This window comes from Schistocerca serialis, chromosome 6, assembly GCF_023864345.2.
Source record: "Schistocerca serialis cubense isolate TAMUIC-IGC-003099 chromosome 6, iqSchSeri2.2, whole genome shotgun sequence".
Taxonomy (NCBI): domain Eukaryota; kingdom Metazoa; phylum Arthropoda; class Insecta; order Orthoptera; family Acrididae; genus Schistocerca; species Schistocerca serialis.
Genome location: NC_064643.1, coordinates 597,697,363 through 597,716,591, shown reverse-complemented (window position 1 = coordinate 597,716,591; position 19,229 = coordinate 597,697,363). Strand labels below are relative to the sequence as shown.

Below are 19,229 nucleotides of genomic sequence, written 5' to 3'. Positions count from 1 at the left end.
TGCCGGTAAGCCCCCAGTGGACATCTTCATGGGGTTTTCGCGAGATACACGTAGGAGGATGCAATATTTTGGTTGACTCGTCTAGGACTGTACACTCTCGGAACTTTCACAATAATCCACGCCGTGATGCAGATCGCCTCTCTTATAGCGTCTGACATTGGAGTCGACTAAGCAAATCCTTGACGCTTTCGTGTTATCTAAGTGAACCGGTAACGAAACATGCTGGCTGCTCTTCTTTGAATCCTCTCTATTTCCTCTATCAATCCTACCTCGTACGGATCCCAGACTAACGGACAGTACTCGAGAATTGGTCAAACGAGGGTTTTGTAGGCTACTTCCTTTGTTGATGGACTACAAGCGATTAATTTTATGTGGCAGTTCCGCTTCAAGTCGCTCCGCATGAAAAATACTAGATATTTTGTGGAAATAGCTCCTTCCAGTGATTGTTACTTCAATTTTGCAATGATACAATAAAAGGTTTCTTCTGTCTATGTATTCGCAATACGTTACATTTTTTTTTAGCTGAGGGTCAACTACCACTTCCTGCACCAAACGTCGATTCTCTTCAGATCTTCCTCCACTTCACTACAATTTTCTAGCATCGCGACTTCATTGCATACAACAGCATCATCCGCGTAAAGTCTCATGCAACTTGCGACGTCATCTACTAAGTCATTTACATATGTATGTATATTGTGGTAAGTAATGGTCCTATAATGGTCCCTTTGGGTATGACCGAAGTTACTTTCAAGTCTGAAGGCTTTTATCCACTAAGAATGACACGCTGTGTCCTGTTTGCTGGAAACTCTTCAATCCAATCACACTGTTGGTCTGATATTCACACGCTCGTATTTTGTTTTCATTAGGCGGCAGTGCGGAACTGTATCGAATGAGCTTCGGAGTTCGAGGAACACGGCGCTACCTGTGCGCCTGTATCCACTGCTTTCTGTGTCTCGTGGACGAACAGAGCGACCTGGGTTTCACACATTCGTTGTTTTCGGAACCCATGTTGATTCCTAAAAGCTAGCTCATAGGCAATAGATGTTAGTGTCTTCAAATAAATTTGCAACGTTACCCAATATCATGTTTTGCAATATTGATCGTGTTGAGAGCGTGAACTGCAAAAGAAGTGAAGATATCTCCAGTCGTAGAAAGGGACGATCTTTTCCAGCCGGGTGGGATGGGGGAGGGGCCAAGATAGGACAGGGCGCTCGGCAAACACTAGGTATGGAGCTGATTTGCGGTCACGGTGCTTGCTGAATTATGAAACGCATGTAATTAAATTAAAGACAACAGGCAATCCTACCTACAGATTTCGTCGGCTCACTACACTTCCGATATCCACAATTTGGTTCATTTTGATGAGCTCTGGTTGTAAATAAAACTGTGTTCCGATAATAACCACCACGCTGCAAAAACGGTTTTTCTCACCAACGAAGACAGATAATTACGTGCATTTACCATATACAACCGCGTACTGGTAACAATTCGGAGTTTCCAATTCTCTGCATTCAGCAACGTGAATTCAATGTGTTCCGTCAGTTGCTGCCATTACGGCACACCACCTGATTCCAGCGAAACAATTGGCACTAGTGTGACGAGCAAAAGTCGTGTTTTGTGACGCATTCGCAGGCAGAAAGAAAAATCGGCGAGGAAAAAATGTTTTATTGTTCTCTTTGTCAAACGCTGTACTAGCCTTTGTTCTAGTGAGAGGAAAATTTCAACAGAGCGACGACGTTTATTAAAAATGATATTCGGCATTATATGACTTGCTCAGCTTCCTGTGGTACACAAGGAGAAGTGGGTGGCTGAAATAGAAGAATGCTGTTACATTGGTAGTGCACTGTACAAAAATGTAAGGAGAGAGGTAATAAAAACAAAAAACCTATGATCAAATACTGGAAACCTGAGGCATTTCTTTCTCTACTACATGCAAGAAAAATATTAATGCTGAGCGAAAAGGAAGAAAGGAGGGTTCAGACGCCAGAAAAGAACTCTTCGGAATGAAAAAGAAAAAGGAAAACAGAAACGAGGGCATAAATCGGAAGTATTGAAGGCAGAGTACAAGATTATAGATTATAATGTATAATTCGCATAGATACAATGTGCCACACTCGTGTGTTACCAAATTTTATAACGTGAAAGCAGTCATTTGGAAAGATCAACATCATTATTAGGATCGTAGCGCGGAAAAGACGACAAATCAGTTTCCTACCCTATACGTAATTGTTAACAGGCTTGGACAAACACTGTCCGATAGGAGCGATTCGCCACTATAACATTCTAGACTAACGCACAGCCGAATGATAGAGATCGCGCACGGCAGTTGGTCTTGAAATGCGTTACACTGGGCTCATAGTACTTTTCAGTTTTGTCACTCCGTTACTCCGTTTTGTATCGCAAGCAAGTCCCACGTTCGACAATTGGGTGTGCACTGGGTGGTGCTGAATGTGCCATTGCGACGAAAATATAACGTGGTGTAATAAAGACGTGTGATCCGCGTGCACATCTCGAATGGGCGCCGGACAAAGGCAGGAGGCTTTCGAGACCGCGCACAAAGCGGGCGGCACAAACGCACTGCCGCTGCTGCACAATGTCCTCAGGAGCCGCGCCACAACAGAGGACACCCTGCCCCCACAAAGACAATAACAACGCATCGCGAGCCTGCGTCCGCACTCGCACCCATTTTTCCCCCGCCTTTCTCGGAATAGCGCGCTTATGTTAAACTGACAAAACGTGAATACATTCGAGTGGCTCGTATGACAACGGCGATGCTCCCTTACAGCTAAAATAAAGCACGAAACAACAAAGACCATCGAGGCTAGAATGAAACAAAAAAGTAAATAAGGCAGGAGTACACGTTACGAAACAATTCAATTGTTCTGTAGAGCACTGCAGACATGCAAACTTTATATAAAGTAAAGTGCAGTCGCGTTAGTTCTGTCGCCGTGGCAGAAAACGATACACAAAACTAAATTCAGAAACACGCGAGTTAAGAAAATTTTGTGAAAGGTGAGTAGCGTATGTCGGGATGGCCATTTGATGCAGATAATTAATGCGACGAAAGTTAATAATGTATAACCAATAGTTCTCCTAAAAGCAGAATAACTGGTCTTCCGTAAAATTTCCGAAAAAGTAATTCTGATGAAATAGGAATCCGCCACTGGGTGACACGTAACGACGCAAACATCCGTCCATTCTGTCTGGAGTAAAAGTTGGGCTCTGCAGCCGCGAGTCCGTACTGCGAATGATACATTCCTTTGGCATCTAGTAGTACGGCGAGAAGAAAATCGATGTGCGCGTTCCAGTCGAGAAAGTCGCGGAAGGTCCGACCCTGAGGAAGTTCGCAGAAATCACGACGTGGGGGTACGGGGGGCAGCATTTTGGGCTGAACCACACAGGCGGCTAACTCACAGCAGCGCGGTGGGTCCCCGTCGGTCCATGCCGAGAGCAACAGCGACCAGCTGCGGCCGGAACAAGTCGCGGACGGAGGGCGTCCGAGCAAACAAAAGCGGCGACGTCGCAATATCGGGGAAAGTGAAGAGAAGCCGCGGTGCGAACGGCGCGCGCCCCGCTCCGCCACTGGCCGGCGGCCCGGCACCGCAGGCGCGGCCTCGCATTCATTAACGGCCGAAAAGTTCCCAAAAATAATTGTCAGTTTCAAAATAAATCGGCGCTATCCTGGTCGCTTACCTGACCTGCGCTGCGGGCTGCGGCGTCCGCGTCCGCGTCTCTGCCGTCGGCGGCGGTGGCGGTGTGCCCGCGCGGCGGCGCTGCGCTCGCCGGCCGCCCCCCACCACCGCGCCGACGTCGGCGCCTTACCTTCCCCCGACCCGCCGCGCCCCTCCCCCAGCGCCGGCACCCCCCTCCCCCTTCCGGACGCCGAGGCGCGGCCGTCACCGCAACCCCTTCCCGCCGCGTGCGACTGCCGAGCGCTCCCGACTCTAGCCGACAGTGGCCGACGCGCAAAAGTTTTCCACACACTCTCAATGTCAAGCTGCGTGCCGCAGAGCTCTCGTGCTAATTCGTGGTTAGTTCTGACACCCTGATTTAATTTCCTAGCGTTTTTCACGGCTCGATATCCGCTCACTGCCTGCTCCAAGACCGACAACGTAAGCATCAAACTGCTCACCTCCTTTCAGTCCTTACCTTTCGAAAGCGGCTTGACATAGGAGTCTTATTCTCTCAAAGGGTAAAATTTGTTTTTCTCCAGAATTTATTTTCAGTTTTCAGTGGAGTGTACGCTGATTTGAAACTTCCTGGAAGGTTAAGGGTCTGTGCTGGGCCGGGACTTTCGGTGCATGTTTCGTTGACTATAGTTCGTATCTCTCCTAAGATTCATCATGCGTCTTTTCTCTGGTATTTCAATTTCGACTATATTACTCGTAGACGGACGGTCGGAAGCGACTCTGTTACGTTTCTTAACCTGTCCATTGTCACCGGCAAACGTTGTTTCTAACCGAGATTGATCGAAGCGCAAAAATTTTCCACCCTCTCTCAACGTCAAGTGCATGTCGGAGCAATCTCCTGATAATTTGCGGTTAGTTCTCACACCATGATTTAAGTTCCGAAGGCTCGATATCCGCTCAGCGGCCTATTCCAAACGACGACACCGTCTGCATCAGTTTTCGGATGTTGTCTCAGCTGCGTGCCACAGAATTCATTTCCGCCTGAAGGAATATATCTTTCATTCATTACAACTGGTATCTCTGCTAAGAATTATCGACTACTTTTGCTCTTGTGTTTCTGACGATATTTTCAATTTCGATTATGTTTTGCGTACATTGAGTCATGTGCTGCTTCATTGTCACCGGGGAATATCGTTACGGATCTCATTACGAACAACATTATGTTTAATGCGTAGTTTTATATGTCCAACTGATAGAGCAACAGTCAGTTCAAGGCTTCCGGGTGACCCTCAGTCAGTCATCAAGATACGTAATCAAGAAAAATATGTTAAGATAATACATAACAGATAAATACAGATGTAACTACGAATGCTTTCCCGGCATATCAACTGATGATATTCTTCTCGGTTCAGCAGCCGGATCGTGCAGAGATCTGAACACAATATTTCCACGGTCCACCTGGCTGCCGCCTTCAGAAGACAACGCTGTATGCTAATACAGCCGGAACTGATCCGTATCTTAAACGACGGCCCTTTTGTATGCCGTGAAAGGCCTACAGCACGTGCGCTACAAATCGTCACTGTTGTCCCCAAACGTAAAGGAACGTACAACGCCCCAATGGTGAAACCTGGCACAAACCGGTGAATTCCTGTCGAGTACCATTTTCAATGTAATTCTGCCGGCTGAGTCAATGATAGTTTTTTATCTTATAAAATAAGGTTCGCAATCTTACTTAAAAGGTAACCCTAGTCTCTATTTATAATGTCTGCCAGTCTAATTCTTTAAAACATAGTTCCAATAGCGAAGCACGGGGGAATCATATCACACCGAACAGTGTTATGTTTGCGCCTCGGTAAGACAGTGCTTCGCGGAGGCCGATTTCTCAGGCTGCATCAAAGTCTATGGCGCTTGTGCTTAACACATCAGTGTTGAATGGGGCGAATTTCCGACAATGGCAAGAGGTTTTGTAATTCTAGGTCATCTATTACCGAGCCAACAAGCGCTCTGATCTTGACTGGTGGACGAAATACGCTTCTGTTATTATATCAGGGGCTTACGCCAACTCAGACGCAGAAAGCTTGACACGAGAGCTGCATCACCTTAAGCTCGTGTTCAAGCAGAATGGGTACACAGACAGACAGACAGAGAGTTGTTACTGCAGAATATTTCTATGGTAATTATTACCAGCTATTTATGAGAAATCTAAACGCATTGCTGAACTGTCAGACAAAAAGAAGTAGTAGTTTATACAGATTTCTGTGTAGATAAGGCAAGATCTGACTTTACTGAATACTACAAAAAATACTGTAATATTTTAAGAAAAGTCGTTAAAATTTCATGAAGTACGAACATGCTGACAGAAATTAATAATGCAGATAATAAGATTAAAACTATATGGAATATTTTCAAATAGGACAGGCAGTCAGTGTACAAGACACCATAATAAACTAAATGACAATGTTGTGAATGATCACAAGTCGCAAACACTTTTAACAATTACTTTCTAAATGTGGCAGCAAAAATAGCATTAAATGGTTCAGTTGTAGCAGAAAGAGAGTCTACTAAAAATGGCATTCCACAAAACCAAACAACTAGAAGCAGTACCGAAAAATTTATAGAACTACGAAAATTCTAAAAAAAAAGGCTCTAATTGTGTTGGAATTTCTTTCAGAACTCTGAAAAGTTGTTCTCACTTAATAAGCAATTGTTATACCTCTTTATAGGAAAGATGACAAAAAGGAGTCAAAAATTTATGTTCTAACCTGCTTACTAACATCGTTTTCCAAAATATTTGAAAATGTAATTTACTCAAGAGTAGGCTGAAACATAAGGAGAAAAAATTTACTTATCACATCACAGTTTGGATTCCAAAAGTGTTACTGAATGCTATTTACACGTTCACTCACCAAGTGTTAGAAACCTTAAACAATATAATATCGCCAGTTGGCATTTTTGTGACCTTTCCAAGAGGTTTGATTGAGTGGATCATGTTAAACTAACAGAAAAACTCAAAGTTTTATGGAATTGGTGGCTTTACACGTAACTGGTCTGAATCATATTGAGAAATAGAATGCAAAACGTTGTGCCGAATAATTCAGACAATGTTGGAAGCAGCGAAAATTTTAGTGACTGAAGACGAATCACAAACGGAGCCGCACAGGGTTCAATTTAGTGTCCACTCCTGTTACTCATGTAAGTGAATGACATTCTAGTTAACATTCAACAAGCACAACTGGTACTTTTTCCAGACGATATTAGCGCTGTAATAAATTTCATTATTGAGAATGAAATAGAAGACATTGTTGATGGTGCTTGCCAAAGAATAATTCTCTGAAAATGAATTCTTTTTAAGTTCTGAGAAAACACGTTGTATTCAATTCTGTACAACGAATAGAGTCGTACCAACAGTTATGACATAAACAGGAGTCAATAATCAGGCTAAAATACCCCAAATTTTTTAGTGCACATACAGGTTAAACACTTGAAATGCAAGAAGCGTATTACTGAACTTCTCAAACAATTAAGTTCAGCTACTTCTGCTCTTCGTATAACTGTTAGACTTGGAAACAAACGAATCAGCCTCCTGACATATTTTGTATATTACCACTCAATAATGTCTTATAGAATAATTATCTAATAACTCACCAATTAGCAAAGTCAGCGCTGACTGCATAAAAGCGAGCGGTAAGAATGGGGTGTTCACCTGTGGTCGCCATGTAGGTACCTCTTCAAGGAGTCTGGCATTTTAACTCATATTCGCTGAAGAAATTCTTTATAAATAATCCAATACAATTTGAGAAGAATAGTGATGTCCATATCTATAACACTAGAGCAAAAAATTAACTTCATTACCTACTATGACGGCTGTCTGTATCTGAGAAAGTAGTCCAGTATACAGCAACAAACATTTCTACTCATTTGCCAATGACATCTGACAGGTAGCAAAGCAAGTTTTAAATCTTTTTCTCCTGGACAACTTCTTTTCCGTAGACAAATTTCTATTTAAAACCTACTAGATTGTAAAAAAACGGTTTTAAAGCGTAGCTGCACGAATAAGACTAAAAACTAACGTTTTTATTAATGTCAGCACTAATCATGTATACATATCCTGTAAAGTGACTCGTTCCCCATCATTTCGATAAAAGAATCGTTCAAATCATATATGGAACACGTAACGAACTAACTTAATAGATCTGTCGTGCCTTCGAGTTTTATTCTGCGCCAGAACCATTAGAAGAGGCATGTAGATCGGTGGCTCTACTACTATATGTTGAGAACATATCTGCAAAAAAAGGAATAATTTTATAAAGATGGAATATCAGAGGCATATTTCATTCGCCAGCCAAGATTGTAGAGCTCGTTGGCTCGGTAAAAGATGACATAGTATCGAGAAAGCCCTATGTTTACAGAATCCACAACTACATCTACATGCATACTCTTCTCGTATCTTATCTTAGTGTTGGTGGCAGTAGGAGCGTTTTGCAATCAGCATCAAATGCCAGTTCTCTAAACTTTCTCAATAGTGTGCCTGTAAAAGAACGTCGCCTTCCCTCCAGCGATTCCCATTTGAGTTCCCGAAGCATCTCCGTAACACTTGCGTGTTGTGCGAACCCACCGGTGAAAAGTCTCGCAGCCCGCCTTTGAATTGCTTCGACGTCCGACACGGTACGAGTCGCAAACACTCGAGCAGTATTCAAGAATAGGTCGCCCTAGCGTCCCATATGCGGTCTTCTTTACGGATGAACCACACTTTCCTACAAGGCTTCCAATAAACCTAAGTCGATCATTCACACCCTACCACAACCCTCACATGCTCGTTTCATTTCATATCGCTTTGCATCGTCACGCCCAGATATTTAAAACACGTGACTGTGTCAGGCAGCACACTACTAATGCTGTATCCGAACATTACAAGTTCGTTTTTCCTACTAATCCGCATTGACTTACAATTTTCACATTTAGAGCTACCTGTCATTCATCACACCAACAAGAAACTTTGGCTAAGTCATCTTCTATCGTCCTGAAGTCCCTCATCTTCGACACATTCCCGTACATCACAGCATCAGCAGCAAACAACCACAGATTGCTGCCCACCCTGTCCGCCAAATCATTTATGTACATAGAGAATGATAGCGCTCCTATCACATTTTCCTGGGGCACTCCTGACGATGCTCTTGTGTCTGAGGAACACGAGGACAACATACAGTGTTCTGTTACTTAAGAATGCCAATGTGAGAAATTCGCACCACTCTACACTTCGATGCAGCATGATAAACATGCCTTCGCCAAACAGTGTCTACCAAGTGACACACGACATTTTACGATAAAACACAAATGGATGCCCCTGCGTCTCGCTATTGAGACAAGGAAGCTATCGAAATTAGACTGGCAGACAATATTATAAATAGACAAGGGTCACCCTTTAAGTAAGATTGAGAACCCTGTTTAATCTGGTTTCAAAAAAACAACTGTCACTGATTCGACCAGCAGAATATGTTGAAAGTGGTACAGGACAGCGATTAGATTCTTCCCTGGTTACAACACGGGGGCGCTGTACGTCAATTTGCACTAGGGGGCAGCAGCGACGATTTGTGGCGCACTGTGCTACAGGCCTTCCGCGGCGTATAAAAGGACCGCCGTTCACGCTACGGATCACTTCCGGCGAAATTAGCATACAGCACTCCCACCAGAAGACTACTGCCAGGTGGATCGTGGAAATACTGCGTTCAGATGATTGCATAATCTGGCTGCAAACCCGAGAACAGTGCCATCAGGTAAATAGGTAATTACGGTAGCCTCAAGAAAAAAAGGTACCCATAGACTGTGACAGTAAAACACGAAAATTAATCGGCATCTCCAGAAAAAGCTGCATATGACGATACTGTGATGACAGCGAGTAGCAGCGTTTTGTTTGTGGGACGAAACAAAGAAGACATGAAGGAAGATCAAGGTTTAACTTCCCGCTGACGATGAGACCGCTTAGGGCGCCGTACAGCCTCGGATTGGACAAGAATGAGGCTCGAAACTTTCCACGTAATTTTCAAAGGAACCATCCAGGCATTCACTTCAAGCGATGTGGGGGAATATCTTAGACTGGAGAGATACCACTGGACTTTCGGAAAAGTATCATCCACACAACGCCGAAGATAACAAGGGTAAATAAATGCGATGACCGCCGCTACCATCCAAACTGCTGTCAATAATAATAATAGTTTTATGCGAAAGAATGGGAAAGAAAATTATGGATCTCCTAGAAGACAATAGTTTGGATTTAGGAATACTAAACTCACGAGGCATACAGTTCATACGTTGCGCTTGAAAATTAAGCCAAGACGTAACAAAAATCAAGATTTCTTCACAGGATTTGTCGAGCTAAATATGCGTTCGACAACGTAAAAGATGTCTGAAATTCTCAAAAGAAAAGGTATAAGCTAGAGAAAAAGAAGAGTAATGTACAGTATGTAGAAGATGCAAGGGGAAGCAATAAGAATAACCGAAGAAGAGATTTAAAAGGATATAAGGCGGGGACTACACATAGTGAGCAGGTGCGAATGGATGTGGAGATGAAGTGGCTCGCACAGGATAAACTAGCGTGGAGAGCTGCATCAAACTGCGTCTGAAGACGACGACAACAACAAGGCAGTGTGCTGGAGGAGGACGAGATTAGTGTTTAACGTCCAGTCGATCAACGAGGTCATTAGAGACGGGGCACACGTTCGGACTGGGAAAGGATGGAAAAGGAAAGCGGCCGTGCCCTTTCGAAGGAATCATCCCGGAATTTGCCTTAAGTGATTCAGGGAAATCGCAGAATACCTAAATCAGGATGGCGGCAGGTGTAGTCTTCCTAACAGCACATAGAAAAAATCTGTGACGACAATAAGAAGAGGTTTCATGAGTGGGTTTAAAATTCAGGATGAAACAGTATCAGTAATAGGATTCGCTGATGACATTGTTAATCTGAAACTTGGTGGTAGATTAAAACTGTCTGCCAGACCAGGACTCGAACCTGGAACGTTCGCACGTCTGCTATCGACTGAGCTATGGAAGCACGACTCACGACCCGTGCTCACATCTTTATTTCCACCAGCACCTCATCTGATACCTTCCACCTATTATCTGGTGGAAGTACAGCTGTGAGCGAGAGCCGCGGGTCGTGCTTGGAGAGCTCAGTAGGTAGAACACTTACCCACCAAAGGGAAAAGTCCCACGTTGGAGACCCGATCCGGCACAGAGTTTTAATCTACCACCAAGTTTCAGATCAGCATTCACTCTGCTGCAAAGTGAAAATCCAATCTACGAAGTGAGGAAAAATTACACGACTGGTTGAACGGAATGGACAGTCTAATGAGCACGGAATATGGAATAACAGTAAACCAAAGAACGATGAGACTAATGAGAATAGCGAGAAATTTAACATCAAAACTGAGGAGCATGTAGTAGAGAAAGTCATGAAAATTCTGCTACCTTGAAAGCAAAATAACGCATGACGGGCGAAGCCAGGAGGACATTAAAAGCAGACTGGCACAAACAAAGCGACAATTTCTGGACAAAATAAATTTACTAGGATCATGCAAAGACTGGAACAGAAGAGATTCGGACCGTTTCAGGTGTGGTGTTACAGAAGCATGCTCAAAGTTATGCGGACTGGTGAGGTAAGAAATGGAGATCAGCGAAGAAAGCTAAAACAGTAACTAGAAGAAGGGTTACGATGCTAACACTAGAATTAAGGTATCATGAAATAAACTGCATAGTACTAGATGGGACCGTGGAGCGTAAACCTGATAGGGTAAGACAGACATTCGAATATATCCATGTTCGGTGTAAATCCATCTCAGATGATGGGTTTGGCACAGGAAAGGGCTGCATCAGACCAGTCAGAATACCGTAGACTCGAGACACGTCTCGAAGCAGAAATCTTTCTTTGCGCTGATAAGCCCTTCCCTTCATCAGTGTAACCAGCGACACCCGCTGTTTGTTCAACAACGCGCCGAGCTGCCTACCCTTACGCCACTTACTTTATTAATGCACGCACAATAGCCAGTATCTGTGTTATATTTCAGCATGCATTCTGTGGCGTTGTACTGATCCAACATTCTGGAGCGAGTCATGGGTTATCGTCGACGATCGAGACAGATACGAATTGTTGGTCGCTCAGCAACCGTCACTATCTCGAGAGGTCCTAAAGACTAGATTCACTCTCGTCCTCCAGTAAACGACTGAGGCTACATTCCAACAGGAAACAGCTAACCGCAGCATCTCGATGTGACCTTCACAGTAGAGAAGTAAACACGAAGTTTCCTTTCCCTGTCTTCCTGTCACGTACGTCGCTAACTGGATACGACGACTTGAGTCGCCAGCTGAGCCCTCAGTTTCCTGTGGCTATATGTACTAATAACTGAGGACCTGTGTGCTAGAAGAGAAGCCTGGCAATAAAAACTCTGGAATTACACAAACTCTTCGATTCGCAGGCGTAAAGCATAAGAGAATCTATTTCAAATCGTGCCATTATCACACGTACTCTGTGGTAGCATTTAACGCTATAACCCGAAACTTCAATCGATTATTTACATCATTAGATTACAACTGTGGCATTGGTGTGATTGTCTGTCGATTACATCTTGATGGCCTGCCACGCATTGTAACTATATTTTCTTTAGTACAGGATATTATGAGAATAAAACCACCATTTACATGGATGAAAACCGTCGTTCCTGCCTCTAATGCAAACTTTTCGTTGTTTCAAACTGTTTCTTGTTTTACGCTATGATGTGCAAATCGTTATTCGGTACTGTCAATGCTCCATGTCGAAATTTTCAATATTTTCCACGAGATACAGAAACTGAGCGAATGAGGAGGAACGCGAACTGCCATGAAGGTAGGCTCTGTGGTGACAGTCCGTGTGTTCCGCAGACCTCCAGCTAACGGTGTAATTACGATGCGTGTTCTGACTGGTTATACAGCAATGCAACGCCCTGATTTCCTCCGCGTAAACAATTTCAACACCTACCCCAAACTTGCTCGTACCTTACTTGTTACGTTCAACTCGCAGTTATAACAAATTGTCACCGGGTGTTGCTGAGCCATTCAAACGTTGTACTGCCTCCACGTAAAAATATCTAATCCGCAGTCTTATGATATCTACATGTGCAACAGTAAAAACTTCACAAACTGTTCGTCTCGACTGACGAAACTGGTCGTCTCAGCTTCCTCAATACCGATAATTTGTTGGGAAAAAGGTGCTAATATGAGGAAAGAAATGTAAAAGAACTGACTCACATAATTACAGAGCAATATCCTGAGCATCGGTTTGCTACGGAAATCTTGAATACATTCTCACTTCGTATATAATAAATTTCCTTGAAACAGAGCTTCTGTCCACAAATCACCGCGTATTTAGAAACCATCGTCCGCGCGAAACTCAGTTTGTCCTTCCCTCACAGTTAATCCCACAACATATGGACGGAGAGTAATAAGCAGATTTACAGAAAGCGTTTGATACGGTGTCTCACTGCAGAGTGTTGACGGTTTAGGTTTCCAGATTTGTGGGAGGCTCAAAGTCTAATTAAATGAAGCCAGTATGTTGTCCCCGACGCCGAATGTTCATCAGAGACAAGGGTATTGTCATGAGTGCCCCAGGGAAGTGTGACAGGTCCATTTTTGTTCTCCGACTAAAAGAAGACATCGAACCAACTCAGAAGCGTGCTGCTAGACTTGTTAGCGGTAGGTTCCATCAGCACGCACGTATTACGGAGATTCTTCGTAGAAATCCCTGGAGGAAAGACGACTGTCTTTTCGCAACGCACTAGTGCGAACATTTAGAAAACCGGCATTTGAAGCCGACTGAAGAACGATTCTGTTGCCACCAACGTATATTTCGCGTAATGTCCTTGAATATAAGATTCGAGATATTAGGGATCGTACGGAGGGCTTTAAACAGACGTTTTTTCCCCGCTTTGTTTTCGAATGGAACAGGAAAGGAAATGGCTAGTAGTGCTACAAGGTACCCTCCGCCATACACCGTACAGTGATTTGTGGAGATGTATGCAGACAAGAAAGCATTCAGTGACGCTAGAATTGCTTCCGTCCGTTACTACATAGCAAACTGTTCTATATCCTTCGCATCTTTGCCAGGCAACAGCTCATTTTCTTAAGTATGTGTAAACACCTTATGTAATAATGATTAAGAACTTAGTTCGGAGAAGAATTTTTATGACTTTTGCCTTACGAAATAATGCTGTGCGACGATTTCACAAAAACGTATAATAAGGGTATGTGATACATACCATCGGGATAATTCTCTAAGCAACAAGTCATATATGCGATGCTACATGTGCCCTTTCATGTAGTGAGTTAGATCCAACCGATCGCAATTTGCAACAAGCAGTAGCGTCCGTATAACAGGGATGAAACGCAACTGATCTCTATCTGCCACGCTTTGGCATCAAGGGACTTCACGCACGCAAACCTCGAAAGTTTCTCACTGCTTCTAAGGTGAATTGAGAATCTGAAAGACGACAAAAACTGGAAACCATTTCTGCATGACTACAACCTTTACGACACAGAAGAAACTTCGCAAAGCTGTTGCAGCAAGCTGGGCGGATAGGTTAGATTCCCGGGGTTGGCAAGGATATTAGCTGTACTAAATATCTGGGTCGGTAGCGCAGGTTCCCTGTTTGTGGAGATAGCCAGATGTTGCAGTAAATACGCATCACTAACTGTAGAGCTAGATTTTTGTTTTGTACATTTCATTTCCTACCGTAAAGCAGTAAGTCGGGCTTGACAGAATTCTATTCTTTTCAGCCAAATATCAGGGAGAAAGTATTAGGGTAGTGGCGTACGCAGTTTGTTATGAAGGCAAAATGTCCCACACAAAAATGTGAGCTGCTAGAGTGAGTACGTGTATCTGTTCATTTTTGTTGCATGGTAGAGTCGAGTACTTGTTCGAAATGTATATTAAACCTAATGTAAATATAGGTACACGGTTCTTATGTACATGCAAGTATGTGCGAGTACGATGAATATTTTCACTTGTGTGATGCAACTGATTATTCCTTATCATGGCGGGTTATCAAGCCTACAATAAATCGACCAAGAAAAACTCAGTACACATCACCACGACTTTCACAAGTAAAATAGTTTTTCACGTAATCTGTTCATCACAACTAAAAGAAACACACTACTCAAACAATAGGTTTCCTCTAGTTTGCCGACCTGAGTGACCGAGCGGTTCTAGGCGCTACAGTCTGGAACCGCGCGACCGCTACGGTCGCATGTTCGAATCCTGCCTCGGGCATGGATGTGTGTGATGTCCTTACGTTAGTTAGGTTTAAGTAGTTCTAAGTTCTAGAGGAATGATGACCACAGAAGTTAAGTCCCATAGTGCTCAGAACCATTTCCTCTAGTTTAAAAAGTAAACAATCTGCTTTCAGCGTAATTTAAAGACCAGCTGACGTCAAAGTAATACCTAAATAATATGACTAAAACAACGATAAATGCGTCTCTAAATGGAGTTCATTTGTGTCTGTCTGTATTTCGAGCGCGCTTAATCCGTAATCACAGCGCATATGTCACACTTTACATTGTCACAACACTACAAACATACATTTAAGATTATCGGAACAGCTCGTGACGAAAAGGAGCAGAATTACATTAACACAGTAAATAACTAAACACCTATACGTTTCATAATTTCAAGCTTTAGAAGGCAAAGGCCAATGACGTTGGCGAAACTTTAATATAACCAATTTGGGTAAGAGAATGAGCGGACCTAAAAACCAAAAACATGGAAAATAAAAATAAATAAGGCTACGCTTTCTTATTATCTTTCGGCACTTTTGCAATCTGGAAGGGCATCTTCATCCAAAAGTGGTAAAAACCAGCAACCAGCGACTTCTTAGCCACTTGTTACTTACTCAACGGCATGTGCGAATGATTTCGGCAGATTAGCGTTTAATGTGTCGTTGACCACTGATAATTAAAGACTGACAGGAAAAATAAATGAGTCGTCGTCTTCTGAATCTAAACATGCATTCAGTAATCTATGGAAACAACAGAAACTAAAAATCGACGGATGAGGTTTTGAATACCGCTGCTTCAGAATGCGGATAGAGGACGATTTTGAGTTAGGCTCCCTTCACGAAGGTGCCTAATGCGTTAGATAAAAAAGAAAAATAAAGATAGCTCGTTATGTTTCCACATTATTTATAGTGAACGACAAGATCGCTATGCCTTCTACGGTGAAAGCAGATCATCTGGCCGTTTCGCTAAGACGAGTCGCGCATCAACAGTATTTATAAGGGGCGTTCAAAAAGGAACGAACCGGAGGCATAATTACAGAAACCAGTACTTGTATGTTAGAAGTATTGACCCTGGCTGTTGAGACACTTGTCCCACTGTGGCACAAGGCGGTGAATGGCTGTCTCATAAAATTCCCGGGACTGCGATGTCAACCAGTTCCGCATGTACAGCTGGACGTCGTCGCCCGACGTGAATCGCTTGCCCCTCAAAGCCTTTTTAAGGGGACTAAAATCAGCGTAATCACAGGGAGAGACGTCCGGACTGTATGGAGGGTAGCCGAGAACCTCCCATTTGAATTTCTGCAGGAGTGCCGCGACTGTGTTGACCATATGCGGCTTTGCATTCTCGTGGAGCAGAATGACACCATGGGTGAGACTGGCTGGTCGTTTTGATTTGATCGCTTGGCGAAGGGTGGTCAAGGTTTGTGAGTAACGCTGGGCATTCACTGTTATCCCGCGCTGCAGGAAGTGAATCAGAAGAGGGCCATCTTGGTCAAAGAAGAACGGCAGCATAACATTTCCCATTCACCTCGGACGACGACGTCCAGCTGTATGTGCGGAACTGGCTAACATCGCAGTCCCGGGAATTGTGTCACAAGTGTCTCAACAGACAAGGTCAATACTTCTAACATACAGGTACTGGTTTCTGTAATTATGCCTCCGGTTCGTTTCTTTTTGAACGACCCTTATATTAAGCAAGCTAGTATATAATTTAGGAGTGTAGTTAACTTCATCAGTTGTGTTTGTAGCGAGCTGTGAAAAAACACGGTCCTGGAAATTCGAATAGCAATTTATCTTTTATTTAACAGAATTAATTCCATCAGGAATCAGTCATAGGCAACGCTGTAGGCGAGATCGACATTATCTACGACAAAGAATGCTTCGGGGTAACAATAGTGTTAGGTTGTTGACTAATTTCTCACAGAGAAAGTACTGCCACGGTGAAATAAATTCCTCTGTTAGTTTTATGTGTGTTTATACTTTAAGAAATTATCTAAAGTCACTACATATTTAATCTTGATAGTGCTTCTTTTACCATGTGACCCACTCACTACCGTAAAGCACGTAAACATGTGGTGTAGAAAAACTAAAGGCAAAGTGCAGTGTTCTACTTACACAGTCTGCTCGCACAACGATGTCAGGCATCCTGGAAAAAAGAAGAGAGAACAGTTCATTTCAAACACCCACACACTGCATAGCACTAGATAGCATCATATTACATTTAGCACATCTATAGGAAGAGATCTTGAGGAAATCATACAAGCCCGCTGGGAGGTTGTTCTAGAAACAGGCAGGCCGAGACTGGTTGTCGCGGTTCAGGGTCTTCAATTTTTGAAAAGGAAGTATTTACAGTTTCCCTTTATGTCATTATAATATGTATCCTTGCTACATTCTCCCACAAATCTGAAGCTACAGCAGCATTTGGCTATTCAAAAAAAAAAAAAAAAAGTTCCGTCAGAGTAAGTATTGCCGGCCGAAGTGGCCGCGCGGTTCTGGCGCTGCAGTCTGGAACCGCGAGACCGCTACGGTCGCAGGTTCGAATCCTGCCTCGGGCATGGATGTGTGTGATGTCCTTAGGTTAGTTAGGTTTAACTAGTTCTAAGTTCTAGGGGACTAATGACCTCAGCAGTTGAGTCCCATAGTGCTCAGAGCCATTTGAAGAGTAAGTATTTGTGACAACATGCCATGACTGCAGGTTTGTTGCCACAGACATCGCGGTTGGCTGTCAAGGGTTTGTTAGAGGAAAAAGAAGATATTATTTACTAGAAAAATGGCATTAAGAATACAACAATCAAGCAATGATACCGATAAAGCGCTAACACACAAATCATTTTAGACACTAAAATAGTAATTTAAATAAGAATGAAAAAATAGACGACGATGGTGTAATACTTCTTTCTTCTCTTTAATACCTGTCTTACTTACTTTCTTTCTCGCTATTTTTAGCTGCTTTTCTAAGTAGACATGTCACTGATTTCTTTTAGCTGCATTTTCAGCTAGTTTTTCGAGCTCTCTCTCAGCTGGTGAATCTGTTAAAATTGCGATATCTCATTTTGGGGAGAGATTTCTATATTTTTCCTATAGCCCGCTTTTGGTGAAGATCCTGCTACAAGAGTTGACTTCCGCACACTGGGGAGCCCATGTCGAGGTTCATCTGGATTCTCTTGAGACATCTCTGGAAGCTCATTTTTTGGCTGCTCCGAAAGCTGCTTTGCAAGCTGTTTTGGGAGCTGGTTCACAGGCTGCTTTCTATCTGTCACAAAGCTCGGTTCAAAACCAGTACCTGTGTATACGTTACAATTTAATGGATATATTCTTGTGGGCCGAAAACCTGACGAAATATTAGATGGAGTCATTGCAAGAGGAACATTACATGGAAACATTGCAAGAGGTCACGAACGAGAAACGAGTTGTGATACATCGTCAACTGTTTTCGTTCTCCGTGGGGTAGTTACCGCCCAACCGACACAAGCTGAGTTTTAAAATATCTTGAACAGCTCATAGACAATGCGACCTAGAGCCTTTAGCTTATGCAAACCATATGAGGGGAAAGATAACAAGACGAATCCGTTGTATTTAGCCCTTCTATGCTGAGATGGTCACCTCTGGCTTTCGTAATGAAGGAGCTGGGTTTCAGTTTAGGAAATCAGCAGACCTGTAATCTCCGTGACACCCATTATCCTGTCAAGATTTAGGACCTGTAATAGTATCTGCCACGCAAATATCATAAGTATTGATTTCTTTTGGCATTAAACCGTAGCAGACATCGGCTGCTTGTAGAACGTACTGCTTCAATTACTTCTTGTCGTCACTGGAAAAAATAACATCTCTCTTTGGAAAATAACTAACGGTGGTGGAATGCCGAACTATTTCTTCGTCGTTAATTTCATCTTGGGAAATTATCTTGCGATATCTCATAAACGCTGGATAACTGATTTCATAATCAGTTGCAGCTTTACGAATCACTCACTTTATTCCTCCTTAACTGCTGCAAGAATTATGCCTGCAAAAATCTCTCTTCAGTTTTTCTTTTTTTATGATTTTTCAACCATTTTTACCTCAGACAAGCGAAAAACCTACTAAAAACATCTGCCGGGGGTAGGTTGCCACATGTGACAACCATCTGCGAAATATTTGTGATAGCCAATCCCGAAAAGACATTTCAGACAAAATCAGAGCTAGAAAAACAAACTGTGAACCTAACCTCAATACTAACACGGAATAACATAGTGCAACTGTTAGAAAATAATTCTGATACAGACTTCACTAAATATAAAGTGAATAATAAGATTTAATTAAATCA

General features: G+C 43.0%; 2 protein-coding genes across 8 annotated transcripts in view; one reads left to right on the top strand and one right to left on the bottom strand.

Moving 5' to 3' along the window:
- LOC126485000 (WAS/WASL-interacting protein family member 3-like) overlaps positions 1–4,049 on the top strand; it is a 36,749-nt gene extending 32,700 nt beyond the window's left edge. The window contains exon 2 of the mRNA XM_050108604.1: positions 3,417–4,049. Within this exon, the coding sequence (XP_049964561.1) occupies positions 3,417–4,049 (633 nt within the window). The remainder of the gene's footprint in view (positions 1–3,416) is intronic.
- LOC126484374 (myocyte-specific enhancer factor 2) overlaps positions 1–19,229 on the bottom strand; it is an 890,132-nt gene that overhangs the window by 124,373 nt on the left and 746,530 nt on the right. For 5 of the 7 annotated variants that reach the window (XM_050107861.1, XM_050107853.1, XM_050107854.1 and 2 more), the window contains one exon: positions 17,042–17,072. The gene's annotated coding sequence lies outside the window, so the exon portion shown is untranslated. Of the gene's footprint in view, positions 1–3,414; positions 3,563–3,693; positions 3,777–17,041; positions 17,073–19,229 lie in introns of those variants that run through there. The other 2 variants (XM_050107860.1, XM_050107859.1) reach the window with 2 other exon arrangements.